The sequence below is a fragment of the Zootoca vivipara genome, chromosome 6 (assembly GCF_963506605.1).
Source record: "Zootoca vivipara chromosome 6, rZooViv1.1, whole genome shotgun sequence".
NCBI lineage: Eukaryota > Metazoa > Chordata > Lepidosauria > Squamata > Lacertidae > Zootoca > Zootoca vivipara.
In genome coordinates this window covers 36,509,769-36,532,440 of record NC_083281.1, presented here as the reverse complement: position 1 = coordinate 36,532,440, position 22,672 = coordinate 36,509,769, and the positions used below count along the sequence as shown (strand labels likewise).

Sequence of the window (22,672 nt, the reverse complement as noted above, 5' to 3'; positions counted from 1 at the left end):
TAAAACTATAATTAATTTGGGTAATTAATGTAATTAAATGTAGAAAATTAATGTACTGTTTTAATATAATGTATGTGGTCTAACACAGTGAATGCCAAATGCAATTTTAAAAAAAGTTTACTTAAATTCCTTCAGACACCTCCTAGCTGAAAATGTAACTGTTCTGACTGCTCTGGATTCCTACTTTCTGTTAGCTGTTCTGTTAGAGAAAAGTTTATTGTTGCCTTTTCATCTTTAACCCCAACATTCATTCAAGGAGCTCAGTGCAGCATACATGTCTTCTGCCACCAATGCCATTTTGTCCTTACAATAACTCTGTGATATGTGTTAGACTGAGGGAGAGTGCTGGCTCACAGTCTCCCCATGAGCTTTTGGCCACCTGGGTCATAACTTCAATGCATGGAACAATTTTTTCATAAGGATAGCACAATGCTCTGCCATCCTTGGAGCAAAATAGCTACCCCACTCCCCACAAGCATTGCCGTCACTGCTCCTGCTAAGTGTCAGATGTGGTGATAGACTGAATGTGCAAATGCTGCCATGGTGCTCTTGTGATCTGAAAACTATGGAGCTGCTGAAGCTAAACATCTTGGCTGCACAGAAGGCTTCCAGCAGCAGGGTTGAGCAGTAATTCTAGCTACCACTTGGATAAGGGGTACTGGGGACCCTTTTCCGTCCAAGAGATGCATTCCCTAATAAGAAATCTTCTGGCAAAATGGAATTCCAGCCATGGAAATGTCAGAGGTTTCTACACAGACATTTCTCCATTCTCCATCCAGGCAGCAGAGAAGCATTATTACAGTTCAAGAATACATTTCAGCTAAGCAAAAGTACAGAGAGCAGGTGCAGAGAGTGCTAGTGAGTGGTGTGCCCTGTAAGGGTCCGGGGGCTGCATAGAGAGGCTTAGAGGGCTGCATTTGGCTCCCAAGCTTGAATGTCCCCAGCCCTGACTTTGGGAGACTCTGCACTTGAGCCAGATGACTTGGGCAAGGGACATCTCTTCCCCCGCCCCACCCCGGTTCCTTGTTTCACATTTTTTAGGCTGTGCTGCCATGTGTGTTCACCTGTTTAATGTAACTTGTATCTTGTCTAGCTCTGATCTCATCACCCAGTAATGCTGCCAACACCACCAATAAATGATACATATAAGATTTTGCTCTGTCATTTCTCTTGATAGCATGCAGTGGAGTTATTCATGGTCCTAATCCAGTAGTACATTTCTCTTCTTACAATTTGAAGTGTGATTATTTATAAGTGAATAGCAGGACCATGTCGTTGTTTTCTGTAGAGAACTGTTTCTGATAAAGAATGTAATCCTGATTATACTATATTTTGTGGCATGCTGGGCATTTTATTAGTTTGCTTGTATTGTCTATGTTAACAAAGTCCCCTCTTCTCTTTCTCTCTCTAGTATTGGCTATCCTGTTGTGACTCTGGGCTTCGGCTTCAAAAGTTATGTCAGCTATAAAATGCGATTAAGAAAACAAAAGGAAGTGCAGAAAGAGAACGAATTTTACATGCAGCTTCTTCAGCAAGCTTTGCCCCCAGAACAACAGATGCTACAAAGGCAAGAGAGAGAAGCAGAGGAAGGTAAGCTTTTGCTTAGCACAGACCTGGTGCTAATGGTTTGCAAATTTAGAATCTGAAGAAGTGTGCATGCACACAAAAGCTCATACCAATAACAAACTTAGTTGGTCTCTAAGGTGCTACTGGAAGGAATTTTTTAATTTTGTTTCGACTACGGCAGGCCAACATGGCTACCTACCTGTAACTGCAAATCTAGAACCAGCCTTGTTAATATGTGTTCCTCTACTCTGCCTTTTTCCCACTCTCCCTGCTCTTATTAACCACGAGTTCTCAATCCAGATGCACCAACACAATCCACTGTTAGCATAAACAATTGGTCTTGTCTCTGTGCAATCATGTTATTGGGTTCTGCACCTATGCAGGATGTCTTTGTAAACTTCCCTGCTCGTCTCCTCTCCTTTGGAGGCAACCATTGGCCAATTTAAGCATCCCCAAGAGAGATGAGGGCTTTCCCATTCAGTTTTCATCTGACCACCAGCATTGCTGGAGACTTTCCTTGGAACTCTTTTCTTATTTATTCATTTCGCTTATTAAGACTCCACCTTCTGTATGTTAAGAAGCGGTTCTGAAGCTGTTAGCTGTTTTATATTCTTGATTTCAATAAGATCAGTGAATTACTTTTCCTGGGGCAGGGTGAATATTTGTGTGTGTGTTTAGGACTCTAGAATTTTCTCAGTCAATTCAATTAAGCAGCTTAAAAAACTTCTTTGATTTTTTTAAAAAAAGGATTACCTAATTAACCAGGCAGTGGAATTTATAAAGTATTTTAAAAATACAAGTATTTATAAAAACTGCATATGAAAAGCACAATCTTAACCTCCTTAGCTCTCCTTAGCTCTCCTCCCTCAGACAGGAGGGACTCCTCTGCTATGACACACAGGTTGGACATTAAATAATGGGAAAGTGCATTTTGATTCAAAACAATCATTTTTAACTCATATGAAAATTTTATTAACCATAAATCATACAATGAATAAGATTTATTTAGCTAGGCACCCTACTTTTTCCCTTTGGGGAAGCAGGTTAAATGAGCTTCCCTTAGTATTTTAAATCTTGCTGAATGTTTAAAGTTTATGAAAGTAGTTGCTGTATTGATTCCTACAGTTGTTTTTAATTGAACTGTTTGGGTTTATGCATCATGAGAACAGTCATATTGCAGACAGCTCTTCAGGGTGCTTTAATGGAGAAATGTACTAGACTAGGGATCTGCAACAAAATGCTGTAGTGTGGAGTGCTGCTGTTTAGGATTACAGCCAATCCATTTCATACCCTCCCCCAACTCTGTTTTCTGTGTTTTCCTCTTAACAGTCAGTTAGTTTACTTCCCTCCCCCCCTCTAGTAAACTAGAAGACCTGTAAAATGAGATAATTGTAACAACTGTATCTTCTTTTTAACAATATATTGTAAGTATGTAATGTGCAATAAATTTAATAAAGTTTTGTTTAAAAAAAAAGTCAGTTAGCATTCTGTGACTGCTGAGCACACTCAGAATTCACTGGGCTGTGTCTAGGTTCTCTCCACCACACCACACCCCAAAAAAACAATTATATGTTTTTTCCAAATAATTTTGTACTTCTGCAAGCTTGGCTGAACCCCACCACCCTTGTGTGAAGAAAGTGTTGTTTTACTAGATAAGCAGCAGCACTCGCAGTCTAAACATAGGAAATTGTGAGACTGGTGATACAATATTTCCTATATGTCCTGTATGAGTTTTATATGTGTTGAAAGAAACTGCTTGTTTATTTGTTTTCAGATCCTTAATATAAATGGTGAGGAGGACATGAGGTTGAGAATATGTGATACTTCTTATTAAAGTTTTAAATATTGCCTCTTTTCTTTCTCCTTTTTTTGGTATTGCAGCAGCCAAAGGATTGTCTGATATGGATTCCTCTATACTTTTGCAACACAATGGAGGCATTCCAGCCAATAAAAAGTTATCTTCAACATTACCGGAACTTGAATATAGAGAAAAAGGAAAAGAAAAAGATAAGGATGCCAAAAAACATAACCTTGGAATAAATAACAATATTTTGCAACCTGTAGACTCTAAAATACAAGAAATTGAATATATGGAGAACCATATCAACAGTAAAAGATTGAATAATGATCTTGTGGGAAGTACAGAAAACCTCTTAAAAGAGGACTCATGCACTGCATCATCCAAAAATTACAAAAATGCTAGTGGAGTTGTGAACTCCTCACCTCGCAGCCACAGTGCAACTAATGGGAGCATCCCTTCTGCATCAGCTAAAAATGATAAAAAACAGAAATGCACTAGCAAAAGCCCTAGTACGCATAAAGACTTAATGGAAAATTGTATTCCCAATAACCAGCTAAGCAAACCAGATGCACTGGTAAGGTAAGGTTGATATGTTAGTGACCTAGTTTCCTCTCGACTCTTACTTTCTTGCTGTTTCTTTTCCCAGTAAGTTAAAATGCCTTTAAAGGATTTGGGCTTGTGCATGGTTTGGATTGGGTGCAATCTATTCCTGCAGTATTGTTGTGCGATCAATATCTAAAGAAATGAACTAGGAATCTGTGAGTTCTGTTCCTAGTTATGGTGTTAACTACAATAAGCTTACTTGGTGCAGAATTACACAACTATTTTTTTCCTGTGGTCTGCATAGGAAGGAATAATTAATTTTGGGGATCAGGCTAATGAGCACAGTTTCTTACATTTGCCTGTGCTTTGCATGCATTTGTATCTGGAAATACTTCTTACTTTTTCTAATAGTGTCTTTCTTGAGGTATACAAAAAATTAATGTTATTTCTTGAATATTACTCACATGGGAGAACTGAATAATTCTGGATTAAATGATACCATCACTTTTTCAAAACTGGATTAAAGACTCTGCTTCCAAATACATCAGGATTTGGACATGCTATGGTCTTCAAGATGAAATAATTTATTGGTTTTGTGTGTTTAAATGTTTCTTCCTGGAGTAGAATTGCAAATGATGCATATATAGTGCACTTCATAGAAATGCTTGCTGGTAAATCCATCCTGTGGGTGGGAAGAGTGATGGAGAGTAAACATTATTAGCCATAAAATAAACCAGAAGTTACATCTTGGTTTACTAAGATTAATCTGAGGTTAAAGGCTTGGTCTGGGGGCAGTTGTAACTGTTGATAAAACAACACTCATGCAAAACCTAAAATAAAAATGTTAGATCCCCCAAACCATAGTTGACTACTATACCACTCACCATGTTGACAATTATGTCACTTTCTGGTGAGTATGGCAAGCAGAGTCCAAGCCTTTCTCCAGCTTTGAGCTGGGATTGTTCCAGTAACTGCGTTGCTCTGCTCTCAGAAGCACCATGCAACTACACAGATTCTCACACTCTCCAGATTCAAACTGGAATAAAAGGCTGAGGCTTCTTGTTTAGGGTGTTGGGCTGCGTAGGAGCTTGGAGTGCCTTGGCAGCCCAGCACAAAAACAATCCCCTGCCTGAGTCCAAGTTTAGAACTGAAGAGGCGGACAAAGATCATCCCCGTGGTTGCAGTAGACTGACACAACTGTGAGGGCAATACTCTTCTCTCTTTAGCTCCAACTCAGAGCTGGGGACGGTGGTAGGGGCTTTTCCCTCACCTTGTACATACATATTTTGAAGTGAATCCCATGAGAGCTGGGACTTGCTTCTAAGGATATAGAATAATAGTGTCAAAGAGCATACTGTTATGGGTTTGCAGGGAGCCAGGATCCCCGGAAATTCCTGGGTGCCATGTTCTCCCCATAATTTCTGAAATGTGGGGGTTGAAGTCAAGCCAGCTTCCTGAGGAGTTGGGCTTAAAGTGGTGCCATGCAAGAACGGAGACAAGTGAATTGAAAAGTAGAACAAAGTTTTGCAACATATTTTCAGAGACATCAGTCCCCAACTCTGCTCTATTATTAAAGCAGAAGTATAGGCATTTCCAGATTATTTTACCTGTGGCATATATGATAAACCACTCCATGCTGAACTTAAGCAGGTTTGGGTCTGTTCAGTGACTGGGTGGGAGACCGCTGGAACTCAGGGCAGCAAGCGTGGGGTTTCTATGATAGAAGAAAAGTGGGATATAAATGTACTTCGGTAAATAACATTTAAAAATAAAATTCAAAACAGTTTCCAAAAAACAAAACCATAATTTAAAATACCATAAAATTACTAAAGACATACTCAATAAAACCAGTAGAAAAGAACAAAGCATTAAATGATAAGTAGCATAACAAAATCTGAAAAGCAGTACTGACATCAGACTTTGTGGTTTGTTAAAAGTCCATGCAATTATTATTATTATTCCAGTCACCCTATACTGTACTAACTTTCAAAGTTGGGGGCACCAAGAGGAAGGCTTTGAGGATCTTAAATGACTGGGAAGATTCACATGACCTAGCATCTTTCAGCAATTAACATGGAAGAAAAGCACTGAAATGTGAAACACTGTATTAGTTTGCCTCTAAAACTGAGATTTAGCAGCTAAATGCAAAACATTTGCAGAACAATTATCATCCAGTGACCAGTGTACCATCATTGTTCTGATTATTACTGCTGTTTGGGTTGCTTTGGTGTAGAGAGCATGTGTCACAGCATCCTCCTTTTTCTGCATTTGTAGTTGTTTTTGTTCACCTGTGGCACCGTAAAAGCAATGTTTCTGACTAATGGGAAGCAGTGAAAAGAGTCTATTATTTGTCAGTTTGCAGTAACTTACATTAAAATATATAAATTCCTTCCAGCAGCACCTTAAAGACCAACTAAGTTAGTTGGTCTTGTAAGGTGCTGCTGGAAGGAATTTTTTTTTATTTTGTTTAAAATATATGGGGTTTTTTGGTCATTTGTGATACAATGTGTGTTGTAAAGCACCAGGACGCAACTGGAGCTTGTAGAACTGTTATAAAAAAGAACAGTTGTACAAGGCCCAGTTGCATCCTGGTGCTTTACAACACACATTGTATTTGAGGTTAGATTCATGATGGGGCAACATCCAGCTATGTTCTCTTGCTTGCCCTTTTTGGTGTAATACTTCGGTTCTCCTTCTATATATGAGCAGAAACAACACATGAATAAACAGACTGAACTGCCCCCATCATGTCTAATTTGGCCTTGAAATATAGAGCAAGGGGTTTATTTCTCATTGTTGAGAGACAGGCATTCTTCCATCTGCTCAAAGTCACCATCTTGTCTCAGGGAATTTCACCTTTGTAACTGTATCTCAGAGAAAGATACAAAATGCTGACCTTTCATTCATACATATACAGTGGTACCTCGGTTAAGTACAGTGCTTAATTGGTTCCGGGCTGCCATTCGCACCCCGAAAAGTACTTAACCTGAGTGGCAATAGCGCGTGTGCGCAAAGCGCCGATAGAGCACTTCTGCACATGCGCAAAGCGCGCAGACAACTTCTGTGCATGCATGTGGGGTGGAACCCAGAAGTAAACACTTCTGGGTCCGCCGCATACTTACCGTAACCTGAAAGTACGCAACCTGAAGTGTACTTAACCCGAGGTATGACTGTATTTGTAAGAATCTTGCATATGTGTAAAGGGCTACATGGAAACCTGACCTTTAATAAAATAGGGTAATTTCAAACCAGCAATTTCCCACCTTTCTGTGTTTTTTAGAAAGGACTTGAAGAACTTTTGGACTTAAACTGCTGCAGGCTACCTGTGTGCCACAAATTACTAATGTAAGCATATGTGGGCAGGCAACTAGTACCTTTTATGCTAAGGCTAAAATCCAGTTGTATGAGCAGTTCTGACAGCCAATTTATAGAGTTTTCAGTAAATTAATAAAGAGCTATTGAAGATGAACTGTGTTCCAAAAAATATATTCAATCAAGAACCCTTGGCAAGCAACATACATTTTGATGGGTTTAAGTAGCTTTTTATCTCAAAATGGCAAGAAAACATTTTTTGTAAGTGCTGCATTTTATTTTAATGATTGATAGTGCCTTGATGAATAAAGTCAATTACCTATGCTGGTAATTGGTTGTGCATATGTTACTGTTTTTCTTTATTTGTATCTCCCTTAATAGCACATACCAGGCTCTCAAACCAGTTCACACATCTATAAAGTCATCAATAAAACCCTGATTAATTAGCTCAATTACCAGCAGGATATCTATTGAGAATGTCCTTGGAGGTCCTGTTCTCTGTCCCATCCCTCTCTTTCCATCTTTCGGCTATAGGTAAAAGTAGTTTCAAGGATATACAGTATTATCCCCTTCAATCATAAGCACAGTTTTGTGCTTATAACCTTGTACTTCAGGTACAAAATACCTGGCACATTCACTTTCCAAAATCCACATTCATGGAGTTCATGTGATTGGGGAGGTGGGGGGGGGAGTTAGGGGGAAATTGACAGAAGGGGTAGTGCTAAATTTCCTTCAACACCCATCAGTTCTTCCTGGCAGATATCCTTCTCTGGCAATCTTTCCCTCAGTCAGGCTTGATTCTGGTTTCATAGACTAAGGGAGGGGAAATTATTACCCATTTGCAATGAGAATTAGCAGACAGGGAAAAGAGTTAATATACAACCATTTATTTCAGTGGCATTAATCAAAACCAAACATGCAATCCTAAGATCCCCCTCAATTTGATGAGAAACTCAGGTATAGATTAGGAAAACAGAAAGAGGAAAGCTGCTGTTGGTTGGTTGGTTAGTTGGTTGCTTGCTTCCTTGCTTACTTAATGCAATTTTGCTTAGAATTGGCTTTGGACATGGAAAATGAAAGTTCAAATTCCCATTGTAATACTTGCTGACTGGCTATGGACAATTTGCTCCCTAACTCAATTTGCCTAACTCATTTAAAAGTATTGTTAGACTAAGACCTGACTTGTATCTGACAGGGGTACCATCTGGTTGGTGGCCAGTGGGTAGAGTCACACACCCCAGACACATTCAATTGTACTTGCCGCAGGCACTGGCCCTTGTGTGTGTAGCATGCGCACTCCAGCAGCACACCAGATGTGTGTGGAATACTTATAGGAATAATGGCTTTACTCAGGGGCCGTGTCCTGTATAAATTGACCCCAAGGTGCCTCTCCAAGGTCCTTGGTTGCAGAGAGGAAACGAATGTAGCTACCTCCAGCAATTTCCCCTAAATTAGTTACTATTTCAGCAATCTCTCTCTCTCTTTAAAGAAAGTCATAGATCACACTATGGTAATGTTTGTTATTTGAAATTCCAGCTATCTGAAAGTAAAATAATTATACTCAAACCTCACTGCATAAGTGCTGATTCAGATATCTGAACAGCCAGAGTTTGACCACTTCCTTGTTTGTTTGTCTTTTGCTGGTTGGCTGCAGCAGTTTAGGGCGGAAACCAGGGAGGGAAGGAGATTGGACAAATCATGGATTAGAAATGTTCCCATAGGAAATAATGGAAATCATCAGCTCGTTATACAAATGCTCAACTAACGAATGATTTGTTAGGAACTCCAGGGCCATCTTGAGCCTATCCAGCGCGTGGTTCAGAGATCTCTCCGGCGCCCCGCCCCCCCTTTCCTAGCCGGAAAACCGCCGGTCGCTTTCCGCAGGAGCCTCCGGGCTGCTGGCACCGGGGCTAAGGGCAGCCTCCCCCCCCCCACTTTTTAATGAAGAAAACTGAGATAATACTTGTCTGAAGAGCAAGATATACTGGGTGGTTATTTCCCCTGGTTGAGACAAATTCCTAGCTAACTCATCTGACCTAGCTAGCCAGCCAAACAAATAGAATTAACCTTTTCCTCTCACATTCGGTGAGGGTGGTAAAACTTCAGCAGGCCCGGTGGGCGGGTGGGTGGGTTGTAGGAGTCTCCTAGCTTAATCTGCGCTGTAGGTTGGCTCCCCTGGCCAGGAGTTTCCACCGTGCAAACGCCCTCGTGTTAAGCGCACGCTAGCCAAACACAGAGCTAGCGAGTGAGAGGAAGGCATGCAATACAGCAGGTGGGCCTCTGACGAAGCCCCGCCCCTCCCGCATCCCCATTGGTCGGGCGATCGGTGCTGCCGGTGTGCTATGGGCCAGCGCCTCTCGCTCATTGGAGAGGAAGTCTGCCAGTCTGTGGGCTGTACACACTGACTCGCCGGCTCGCGGCTTCCAAGGGCTGTCTTTGGAGCGGTGGCTGCGAGGCTGTGGGAAGCAGCAGAACCTTTCCACATGCTTATAAACCGCCGGGTATGTTTCTCCTTTGCTGCATGTATTCAATAATTCCCCAATCTGGCAATGAATTAAAGTTCTTGTTCACCGCTTGTTCAAGTGCTAGCTATATGGCTATATGGTTCTAATTGCATGATTGTTGCTTGGGAGGAAGAGAGGGGTGCAGGGTGTGGGGCGTGGGGGAGGTGTGGCGGAGGTTGCTGCCTGAGACCCGGGATCGGTTCGACTTGTCTTGCTCCGACCCTTTGCACTATGGTCAGCGCCGTCTTGCTGCTGCTACTGTCGCCGCTGTAGTCAAAACTCCTCCCGAAAGAAAGCGAGAGCACCAGCCAAAAGCGCGCAATCGGAGAGGGGCGCACCCACTGCGTAGGGCAGTGGCAGGCACAGGCTGTAGGCGGCGGGGTGGCGCGACTCGAGCCAGCGTGCAGGGAAAGGGGAGGCTGCCAGAAAAGCCGTGAAGCTCCTCCACTTGCTGGGGCGCCCCTGAGGCGCCAGCGCCCTGGTGCAATGCGGCAGTGGCCCCAATAGGAAAGACGGCTTTGAGGAACTCATTGTGTTCAGATAGTGGTACGTATGTGTATAAGCCAATATATTCTTTCCCTTTACCCTCTTTTGTTGACTACTCCACCCACAACCACCTAAGGGTCTCTAGATCTCTTAAATCAGGAGTAAGGAAGCTTTTTCCATCCAAAGGCCACATTCCCTTCTGTGCAGCTTTCTTTGTACTGCATGCCCCTTGTGAGAGGACCAGAGGCAGAAGTGGCTGGAGCAACAAATTACCTTTCTATAGTAGGTTAGTTTCTACTGTATACTGAGACTCTCACACTCCTCTCTGTTCCAAGGAAGAGAAAGGCATTATCAAAGTTGAATGGCACGTTCCAACCCGGCAAAAACAGTAGTGGGTCAGAGCAGGGCCTGGGGAGAGTCCAGAGGGCCTCATTTAGCCTTTGGGCCTGACGTTCCTCATCCATGTCTTAAATAATTCTGCCCATTCTCCTTTTCTTGGAACACCATTCCATAACACTTTCTCTCCCACTGTTGAGCTGCAAGCTTTTTGGGTCAAAGAACTATCACCTTTTCATTTATTTTTTAAAGGCCAAAATGCATTAGTGGTGCTGTACACATAAAATATCTCTTCATAAGGTATCTTTAGAATACGGAATGATAGCAATATCCGTACTTTAAAATTGCATTGAAAATGGATTTTTTTCTTCCTGTTTTCTTCATCTAGTAGAATATTTAATATCCATATTATGAAATAAAGTTCAGTTACAAACATTTTGTGCCCTATAGGCCAATATTGGTTTCAAAGGAAGAAATCTTCTTTTTCTGGTAGATGATTCTTATACTGCTGGTTGTTTTCATAAGTCAAACTTTGCTGGATGTTTTCATGTTATATTTATAAGAGATGCACATCTCAGGAACTGTGCAATCCAGGTTATTTATCTCTTGAGTAATCAGCTAAAACGTTGAAATTGGTTATGTTTTGTAATGACTCCCACAGTGGACTTTCATTGTTACAACTAATGAAGCAAGTGATATCTGCTATTAGCTTAAAATATAGGGTATTTGAGTTATGCAGTAATGTACAATTGAAGTTAAGATTTACAATATCCTTTTATCAAAATGATTTAACAAGGAAGTTGTTCCTAGTATTGTATTGTAGTTTATTGGCTTACGAGTTTACTTCTCTAGTTGATTGTTTTTATGTCAGATTTTTCTGCTGTTAATCTGATATGTCATGTTTCTTATATGCAGTCTCTTTTTAATACCCAGGTTCTTGTGTCTACAATAAAATTTGTAGCTCCATAGGAACTTGAAAGGCTCTGAGAAAACACTCCTAATGTTCTCTTTTGCAGTTTCCTATTTTCATTACAATCTGCAATATTGTAATTCTGCAAAAGGAAAAATTACATTTTGCATGTGATTTGAGTCCAGAGTTCAATCCCTTCATTACCCATATAAATGTGGTTTATATATGCAGTGCTCCTTCCACCTGAGTATGGTCTCATACTGTAACTACACGTTACATTCTATTGTGTGTACCAGTACCCTAATACCTACTGCTTCTAGAGAAAAGCTTCAGAAGTGGGCATTTTGGAGCAAATGGCTGTGGAGACGGGTGTTCAGCTGTTCTTCCACTGCAGTTCCCTCAGCTGTTTTCTCCCATCAGCTGCATATTTTCAAAGATATAATGCAAACATTATATGGAGGCCCACAGAGGATAAAGCTGTTAGGGAACAGGATAAGCACCTCTTTTCTTCTTCTAGTTGCTTCTCCACAACCACTGCCCCTTCCCAAAGCTGCTTTGGCAGACGGGTTTTGTTCTTATTTGCATGTGTAGCTCTGCTCTCCTGTTTGACAGGATAATAGATGTGCTTGTTTTATGGTGGGTGAATGAGAGAATCATAATACCACTGTGAACAAGCCAAATGTGTGAGCTGTACCATCAATTCTGTTGGCCTACCTAGCCAAGTAATGTTGGCAAAAGAATGGACATTTGTAAGCTTTTGTTGTCACACAACAGTTCTTTCTCCCCCAAATATTTAAAAAAAGCAAACCCAGGGCTTTATAATTTGGTGCACCTTGCTAAGGCCAGAAAAATATTTTTTTCAAGGTAGCTCCAATATCAAGCACAGGTTAAATATACACTTCTTTGTAGCTACGGCCATACCTTCCCCACACCTCATGTTACATATTATGTCAGATGAGGGTCAGGTTGGCATGGTTTGAGGGAAATGGCCTTACAGGCAAAATTGGGAACTGTGTTTTCTCCAGTTAAGCCTGGGGTAGAGAGTGCTGGGCTAGGTGGACTAAAGGTCTGCTGTATTGTATGGTAGCACCAGATGTTCATACACTAATAGGCCTGTACATATGGGTGTTATTTATCATTCCACTCCCTCTTAGCCTCTGCTCTGCCATCTGTACTAACTAGTGGGCTGTTAGAACTGGCCAATGCGATTTGGATCTAGGGGTCTTAATAGACCACAAGCTTCACATGAGTCAACAGTGTGATAGAGCAGCAGCAGCAGCAGCAGCAGCAGCAAAAAAAAAAAAAAAAAAAAGGCTACCGTAATGCTCTTCTAGGCTGCATCAACAGAAGTATGGTGTCCTGTTCAAGGGAAGTGATAGTACTGCTCTATTCTACCTTGGTAAACGTCTTCTGTGTTTTTGCTGACCATTAAAAACAGTGCTGTTCACCCAAACATTTACTGGACGTTAATTCTTGTCTAAATGGATCTTACTGTGATTCCTAAAAGGAAGAGTCAGACAAGCCTCTCTGATGTGAGTGTTCCATAAACAGGGCTCTGCCACCAAAGAAGCCAGTCTCTGGTTGGTGCACATTTAATCTCTGATATCTGCAAAAGGGTTTCTGATTAAGAATTTGGTGACTAGGCAAGTTCATATTGTGTAATTCTCTGCCCTGGTGTGGATCAGGGAAATGTATGACAGAATGATGTCAGGATATGGATTACATGTTGCATGAAGCTGCCTTCTGACTGTCTTACTGCTTAAATATGTTACAAGAGCCAGTGAGTGATATGTTAAAATATCCACAAGCAGTCACTGAATGTCCTTTGGAAAAAAAATGCTGACTACCAACTGACAACAATGCATTTCTAGATGCTCTGGGTCTGTTGATCCTTCATGGCATTCATTTCACCAGGGGGTCGCCAAATGCAGTGGCCTCCCCTCCCCTAACTTATCAAGCATTCTGAAAATGTAGATATGGGAAAGGGTCTCTCAGTCCTTGCTGTTTGGAAAAAAATAAGGCTCAGTGTCTCTCTCAGTTTTTCTGGAGAAATGTGAGGGAAGTCTCTCACTTCACAGAAGACTTTGGAGATATTTAGGAGTAGGAGAGCATCTTACTCCTGGTTGTGTCCAGTCATGGTATGAACCCCCCCCCCCCCAAACCATCTGTGCATGTCACAGCCTTCAAAGGAGTAAAGTCAGTCACAACTGCAAAAAATGGGAGGCTACCAAGCCCAACAAAAATGTTTGAATTACAGTATGCATTTTAAAAGTTTCAGTACAGAATTCCTGTGCAAATGATGTGGGCACTCACTCACATGGTGGAAATGTGCAACCTGACCCATGTACATTCAGAGGTAAGCCCAGCTAAGTTCAGCAGGGCTTACTTCCAAGTGCATAGTAACGCAGCTTTTGTTTTCTGGATTAATTCAGGCAGTGTGAGAAGATCCATAATCACAAAACTAGTCTTGAGGATTTACAATATCTTTCACATTTATTTGTTCTCCATTCATTGACCAAAACATTTCCCTTTATGTACTTATTAGCAGATAATAGACCAGGGCCCGTGTAATGTACTTTTATCTAGTAATGTGTTGTGTGTTTATTTTTAGACACTTGTGCCTGCTAAGCAGCCACAGTAAACATAGCAGAAGTGAATACAGCAAGATCAGGAAACTTCTCAACTGACTACAGTATAGTCTTAGGAAGCAATTATAAACTGATTGTTGTTCCCTTAACCATTCTTAAAGTGGTTTTTAAAACCAGTTTTTCCCTTTGAACAATTTTTACTATTTGTATTTTCAGGAGGAGGAAATCAAATGGGGACAAACCTATGCATGAATTATACACAAACATTTAAACCTTCTTCTAGCCCAAACTAGCTTTTCTCCTGCAAGGTTCCAGATACTCATTTAAAAAGGGAGGAAACCTAGTGAGGATGAATGTTAGTATGTAAACTAGAAAACTTCATATCTGCTTGTCTTGTAGATTATTAGTGGCCCTTCATATCAAATTGAGCTCAGGTTATTGAGAGCAAATGAGCTGGCAAGTCCTGGTTCAAGGACCCTGAAGGCGTTCTCTTCCATTGTCTCTCAAGACAGATGGATGCCAAAATCTAAAAATATATGAGTAGTTATGCCTAGAAACTTGGAATATTATTTATAACTCTAAGGCATGATTTCCAGATTAGGAGCCAGGATTTATCACAAGCAGATTAACAGATCACAGGCATTTTGTGGGCGTGGGTTATTGAGTTGCTGGTAGTCTCATTACCTTGGCACAATGAGCAGGTAGAATCTGCTGTCATTTGAATTAATGCTGTTTTAACAATGTAATCTAATTTGTTTTGGGGGGTTTTCCCATACTGTAATGAGATTGAAGTATTAGGAAAGTAAGCAAACTGTTTAAGAATCAGTTCTAGCTTTTGTGTTCTTGCATAACAAAAGGATATTTGCATGTTTTAGTTTTACTTTAATCCTTCTGATGCTTTCCAAAGGGATAAAGCATATTGGAGAAGCAGTTTTTCTTTCTTATATATCCTTATGTTTCATCTCTGAGGACATACAGGGGTGAAAGAGAACTTTTTAAACTGCCCAAAATAGGTAGGGGGTGCACCGGAAGATAGAGATTGGGTCCAAGGAGGGAAATTTTCACAACGGGGACAAGAAAATGAATATGTGAAAAAGAATTGAGCTTATTTTCCATTGGTTCAGGCCAGGAAGCTTTGAAAACAAAGGCTTGTCATTAAGAAAAATTTGCTGTTGCTTCCCTAAACCCCTGGGATAAGCAGTTGTAAATCTATAGAAATTAGGAACTTGAAGAGTGATGAAGTAACTTCATGGGGTAGGTCCCAGAGACAGACTTTTTGGGCTAATTCCCCTTTGGAATCTGGTTTGAGACTTTGTCCAGTTGATCCCAATACACTCTTTCGTAGGCTGCTTTAGTTAAGAGCGAGTGAGAGTCAGTGCTATGATGTAGAGATTAGATTGTGGGACTATAGCTAAATTTGAATTGCCACCCAACCACAGGCTTGTTGTAAAGATAAAATGATGGAGGAAAGGAGAATCACGTGCCCCATCCTAAACTCCATGCAGAGTTAGATAAAAATAAACTACCCATATGGAAACCATGTCAAGCTGATAATATTATCACTTTTGAACTGGGGAAGAGCATCTTTATTTTTTCTGCTGTATTTATAGACCACTTTTCAGCCATACAATAACAGATCAAAGCAATTCGCTGTTAAAACTATTCAACTCTAAAAATAAATCCAGAGAACAACAGGCAAAAAGCCAATCAAATCATAGCAGGAGGAGGACAATTAAAATACAACACCAGAATAAACAAAACAGAAGCAAAAATAGCTTGCTTAATCTGAGCCATGGTGAAAATGCTCAGTTTTCCCTCTCTTCCAAAAAGCGAAGAGAGACTCCTGCCAGTTGGTTAGAGTGCGGTGCTGATAGCTCTACCTGTTGAACCTTCAAGGCAAGAACCTGCCAAAGCATGGTCAAGTACTAAAACAGGCATAGGCAAACTTGGCCCTCCAGATGTTTTGGGACTGCAACTCCCATCATCCCTGACAACTGGTCCTGTTAGCTAGGGATGCTGGGAGTTGTAGTCCCAAAACATCTGAAGGGTCGGGTTTGCCTATGCCTGTACTAAAACCTAGAAGCCACACACATTCTTGATTCACCTTTGGAGCACTATGCCATAAGTAGGTCCAGGGGCTGGCCCATCATTGGCTACTACTGCCTTCCGGACTCAGCATCAGCTCCTCCCCTGTTCCATTTAGCAATATAAGGAGTGTGGAATTTGCAGTTTGGCGCCGAGAAGGAAGGGGGTGGAAGGCATGGTGGTAGTGATGGCAGCCTTTGGTCAGTGGAAAAAGGGATGACGGGTGGCTCATGGATGGGAGGAGATGCTGATTTGCCACAACTAGAGGGCTAGCTGTGGCACAAGGATAGCAGGATTCTGTGATGGGGGACTGCAGGGTCGTTTTGGGTGCGCAGTTGGTTCAGACTTTGGTCCAATCAGCCCAGTACTCTGATTACACTGGCGGCCAACCAAATATTTCAAGGAAACCTGCAAACAGAACATGAAGGCAATAGCCTTCTCTAATGCTTTTCTTCTGGGGAAAAAGGGTGTTGGTATTCACCATGAAGTTGTTATAGTAAGTGCCACACTTTAAACCAGTGATTTTCTTCGGGGGGAAATAGGTGCCGGTACTATCTACCCTTGAGTACCCCCAGGAAAAACAGTGTTGGCCTTCTCCCAGCTTCTGGCATTGAGGTATGCTGTATCTGAACCTGGAGTTTTGTCTACCTGTCATACTGAGCAGCAAATGATAGATTCTTGATTAATTTCTTTAACCCTTTATAAAAGCCATCTAACCTTGGGACCACCCCTGCATCCTGTGGCAGTGAATTCTGTAAGTTAATTATGCAGTATAGGGTTAGAGGGGCAGCAGTGCTGCTAATGATCTATGTAATCATAAATCCAACTGCAGTACTGGGCTTTAGTAACCTCCTGGTTTGCCCTCTAACCAAAGCTAAGTCAGATCCTACTCAATATACATCAACTTGAGCTGAGGTCCAAGTTCCACAGATTTTGTCTGCCATTTAAATTGGTGGTCTCCACCACTGCTGCCCCCTGCCTAACACAGGAAGGTGTGAGTTTTCACATATGCTGTTGTGCTAGGCTTTGAAGTGATGCAGAAGCAGCATTTGCGGGGATAAAAGGTATGGCGACATTTGGCAACCTGGTAACATTTTGTGTACCCTTGGCTAAAGGGTTTTCAGTAAGCAGCCTCCATAGCCATTATCTGACCGCAATAACTTTTGTAGGATTTATTTATTTAACCTGTACCGAAGACATGAGAATAAGAAGCCACCCATTTCCAGGACTGATGCCCTCTGTTAATAATATGAGGCACAGTTCAGTGTGACAAACAGTCCAGCAAGAAGTTCTGCCACCCTTAAATTTCCTCTTCACCTTGTCTCTGTCCCCTTTTGCCCATTGTTTCCCACTCCTCCTCCACAGTGTTAAGTTTAAAAGAGGTACATCCCTTCTTCAAAGGTATCACCATTTCATCTCTGAAATATGTAGCCTAAAAGTCTATCCCTTTCTTACCCCAAATGCACTTTATTATAATTTGTCACTAACTAAACATTTGACCTGAAAGACAGGTTGTGAGGCTTTGTACAACAGGAATAGACAAGGTCCATGATTCAAATACATACATTTGCATTATACCCAGATTATGAACACTGCTCTGAATAATCCACATACTGATGCCTGGGGTGTCAATGTGAATATAGCATTCGGCAAGGCTGCCATATTTACATTATGTAAACATGTCCATTTTCTGGAATGTACATCTTTATGTGACTGCTGCCTGACTTTCTAGGATGTGTGGACAGAAAAATGAGTCACTTTGTTGTTCGTATAGTAGTGGGGCACGATAGTTAAGTATTTGATTAAAACACTGTTAGACTCTTGTTAACTACCGTGTTTCCCCTTTTTTAAGACACCGTCTTATAACTTTTTTCCCTCAAAAAAACACACAGTGGCTTATTTTCAGGGGGTGTCTTTTTTTAAAAAAAAAAGTGCTGGTACAACTGGGACCCACTGGCTCAGGATGCTCGGTGCTCTCTTCTGCACATTGCTGGGCGCGTTGTTGGCGCTGCCAGTTCCGAGCGCCTGCAGGGTGGGGTGGGGGTGGCAGTGCTTTAAACCCCCAACCCTGTAGAAAGCAATGGAAGTTATGGACTGTAACAATCCTTAAGAGGCGCAGGTCTTAAAAAACCCCTGGTATCACCCTTGAAGCACAGCCTTCCAAAGTCAGGGGGGAATAGGTCTGTTTAGACAAAGGAAAGGATCGGGGGTGATTCTGTGCCCTGGGACCCACAGAACTACTTTAAAAATCCCAACCTGGGGGGGGGGGTCAAATAGTGAAGCCCCATAGCCCTGTAGCAACAGAAGGCACATTCTGAAGCACCCGAGCTGTTCGGTTCCATAAAAAATCCAGGAATTGTAAAATTAACAACAATAATGGGGGGGCACTCTATCCAAAGAGTTAAGAAGGAATGGGAAAGTGTTGAGTTATATATGGAAAAATATGGAAAGGAAAGTTAGTTAAAGATAAAAAATAAATAATTATCGCAAGGGAAAAAATAACATCATAAAGGGTAATAATATTAAATATAAAATAGACAACACAACAGAAAAAGCAAGTATATGACTAAATGAGATCGCACAGGAGTGAGGGAAGTGGGGAGAGAGGGAGGGGGGTAAGGAATGGAAGGAGGCAATGGTTGGAGGAGGGTATAGGGGGATGAATTAAAGGAAAATTAAGACTGAGAAGCGCATGGTTTTTGTTTTTTAAAGATGCAAAGGCTTGCAATCAGCCAAAGTATAGAGCCCAACTTCTAGGAGACTGCGATCTACTTGCGGATTTATAAACTGGAGGTGATCTACCCCCGTTATATTGGTGTTCAGGTCAGAGTTGTTTTTAGAGAGAGGAAATATCCCATTTTTGAGGTTAAAGTAAAAGTTCCTGACCTTTTTTTTATAATGAGGAAATGCTGCTAAAACTCCGTTCTTCATTCCACGAAGGGGAGAGGGGGCGGGGCCGGGTGCTCAAAGACAAAAGAAATGGAAAAGGAGATAGCGATCAAATCCAGCCTCGCATTCATGCAGCCGTCGGGAGAGGCAGGGGCTGCAGCCGAGTGCTGCTTCACAAACAAACGGGGGAAAGTGCTTAGAACCCAGAGAATCCAGCTGAAAAACACGAAGCAGCAACAGCAATTGCACACACACCATCCCAAGCCAGCACAGTAACCAAGTCCCAAAAGCAAGAAAGGACTCAGCAAACACTGCTGCGGCCGGCGTTGCTGCTGCTGACTCGGGGAGCTCAGTGATCTCTTCCGCACAGCGCCTATCACTATGGCTTATTTTCGGGGTACGGTTTATATTTCTCAAATGCTTAGAAATGCTGCTATGGCTTATTTTATGACTACGCCTTAAAAAGGGGGAAACACGGTAAGACAACTAATTGGCTTTAAATGCCTATCCTCATTCATATTTAGATGCTATACATTGTGTTAAAATGTTTTAGCGCCAGGCTAAAAGATTCTGTGCAAACTGACATTTTATTTCTAAATAAGATGTACGGCAGATGGTCTCTGGTCAGGAACGATTAAAACTAAACCTTCTAAACGGCTGTGCATTTTCTCTCCTGCAGTGTAGCTCTCTGAGCCTGTGTGAAAAAGAGAGAAATATAAACAATGGTGTATCTTGGATCTAAAATACACTTCTCTGTTTACCATGTAAAACATTTTTATCACAATGTGTGTGTGGTGGTAACAGTACGGTTCTGCTTGCATTCTTCTAGCCACAGACAAGGTGACTGACAGCATTCAACTACCCCATTAGAGCAAGGGATGTGTGCAATGAAGGCAAGGTTTCTATGGATCACTCAGTGGAATGCATGTGCCAACTGAGCAGATGGTTGGCACTGGCAACACTCATTTAGTGGGAGAACTGATCTTCCTTCATTTTCAGTTATCGTGTGTGTATTGGCACACAAGGTTCTGTGTACAGTCATATTTGGGAGTAGTGTAAATGAATGTGACTTGGTATTTAGGACCCTCCAAAATGTTGCTAGACTACATCTCCCATCCTCTCTGACAATTGGTCATGGTGGCTGTTGCAGTCCAACACCATCTGGAAGGCCACAGGTTCTCTCACCCATGTCCTGGATTGTTCACTGAGCTACTTTGCATATACTTTGATTTCCTGATTCAGATTTCCAGGGGGCTGCATTGCAGGAGGGGTTCCAGGATCTCCCAGTTACCTGGCAGTGGGCGGAGGGATGCTGCCCACATCAGTAGGACGCCCAGCCGCGTCACGCCTCCTGGCTGACCAACCGGCTTAGCTGGGGTGTGTGGCTATCTGCCATTTAAACAGTGGTGGGACTTTGGGGCAGCCTCCATTCGTCTCCTTTCGTCAGATCTCCCAGCCCACCCACCATCTTTGCTTGTGTTGCTTGACTTGCTGTGACTAATGTTGGTCGCCTGGTTGTTGGGGCCAGGTAGGAATTTTTCCACTTGGCAAATTGGCACCAGCCATTTGACCAGCCATTTGGTTTTCGCCTACCTAGTAGCAATTGTCACAACTTTGCAAGGTTAGGCATTGGGTAAACCTTGTCATAGGAGGGGCAGTTGTTGCCTTCGGCCTGCCCCTCCACGTTAAAGATATCCTGTTAAAGGGATCCAGGGGTGTGGTTCCTGTCTGAAGCCTGGGTGTGGGCTAGAGCCATGTCATGACCCCATCAGTGACCCTGGGAGTGCTCTTAATTGATGTAGATCATGGGGCTCCCCCTATCGGTGGTTGACCCTTTGAGACTTCCTGCAGATGGGCAGGAGTCAGGATATAGTCTTGCTTCACCCAATTGCCTAAGCCAAACCACTCACATCTGTAACCGATAAAGTTGTGGCCCTATTTATTCCATTAACCCAACATATGCGTGTCTTATTTCTGGACAAACTGCGGGGCCCGGAGCCTTGCCATGCAAGTGGTTTATGGATTTTTTAAAAAAATAATGCTATTATATTCAGACTGTTTGTCAGAGTGAGAAGAAACTGTCATTTAAATCAAGACTTTTAAGTGGTGTAGTATTAGCTAAATGAGCCACCTTGGCAGGAAAGGTAAAATATCAATTTACTTGAATGTATGACATAGTTGTTAACTTTCAGTTGCTTTTATTTTTAGTTTCTATATTGAGGCAAGATGGGGTGGATGCAGGGTGATAGGAGCTTGCCAAAATCCTCTGTCACTTATATATATTTGCTAGGTAAACCATGAAATTGTACTATTAAGATTCGAGTACACAAAATTGAAGAGAAAGCTTTCTAATGCTAAATTTTTCTGTGTTGTCTTCTCTTTATCACAGCTAATGTCAATAAAAAAGGGGGTTTCCTTCTACCCTGGGAAATGTACTTGCATGTACAACTGACAGATCCCTATTTATATCGCAAGTAAAGGCCAAACTACATATGACTGTGGCAGATCTGTGTTTTCAAATGTGGTTCGAGGAAACTGGTGCATATGTGATTTTGGAACATAAAATAGTCATATGAGCTTCTGATTCTGAATTGTACTGTCCTTCTCAGCCTGTTGCTTCTACCCTTTCCATTTCATGATCAGCTTTCCCCCAGCCAAGCTTCCAATACCAGAAGTGAGCCTAGCTGGGATAAAAGTAACTGGATAAGAGATTTAAAGGACCTGTGGGCAGTGGGAGGGGGTTGGTGCAGAAATGTCAGGTGTGTGAGGAAGGAGGCTCATCATCCTACCTACACATCACTTTTGCAATTCAAATTGCCTCCCTTATCTCACCAGCTTGCAACTTAGTTCTGCCAGTCATGTATAGCTTGACCCAAAAGATTGCACAGTAATGGGTGCAATGAGATAAAAGGCTGGGTGGAGAAAGTCGAAACGCTTAAAGGCCCTTGATGGCCTTTTCTTAAAGGAGAAGCTCAGGGGCAAACTTTGAGCATTCAATAGAACAGGCATGTCCAACTCCCAAAAGACTGCAATTTACTCCCACTATAAAAAAAACTGGAATGATCTACCCATTGGATTGACCAAAGTTCTTTTTTTGGAGGGGGGGATCGCTCAGGATCACGCAATCGACCAGGGGTGACCCACGATTGACCAGTAGATTGTGATCGACCTGTTGGACAGCCCTGCAATAGATAAATGAAGTTATCTGTGTTCTCTTTAAAAATACATAAATTAAAAAGGAACTGCTGCTCTTTATTCTAGGCTGGAACAAGATATTAAGAAGTTAAAGGCCGACCTGCAGGCAAGCAGACAGATTGAACAAGAGCTGCGCAGTCAGATTGGTTCTCTGACCAGCACAGAGCGAGGGATTCGGTCTGAAATTGGACAGCTCCGACAAGAAAACGAGCTGCTTCAGAATAAGTAAGTTTGGTTCTCACTTCACAATATAGTGGGCCTTTTCCTCCCAGCTGATTTTTGTACTTGTAATCTGATTTTTAAAAAAACAAATACAGATTTTTGAAATCTCAAAGCCCAAGCCAGGCAAACTTTATCTCTCTTGAGCTCCATTCATCATTTCAGTGGAAAGAGATTTAGGATTTAAAAGTTCTTGACTATGCCCAGATAATGACCTAAATTTTGCTCTCTGAACTGT

At 41.8% G+C, this 22,672-nt stretch overlaps 1 protein-coding gene across 1 annotated transcript in view; it reads left to right on the top strand.

Moving 5' to 3' along the window:
• MACO1 (macoilin 1) overlaps positions 1-22,672 on the top strand; it is a 77,722-nt gene that overhangs the window by 44,982 nt on the left and 10,068 nt on the right. Inside the window, exons 5-7 of the mRNA XM_035118281.2 lie at positions 1,412-1,590; positions 3,448-3,946; positions 22,282-22,440. Coding sequence (XP_034974172.1) covers positions 1,412-1,590; positions 3,448-3,946; positions 22,282-22,440 — 837 coding nt within the window. The remainder of the gene's footprint in view (positions 1-1,411; positions 1,591-3,447; positions 3,947-22,281; positions 22,441-22,672) is intronic.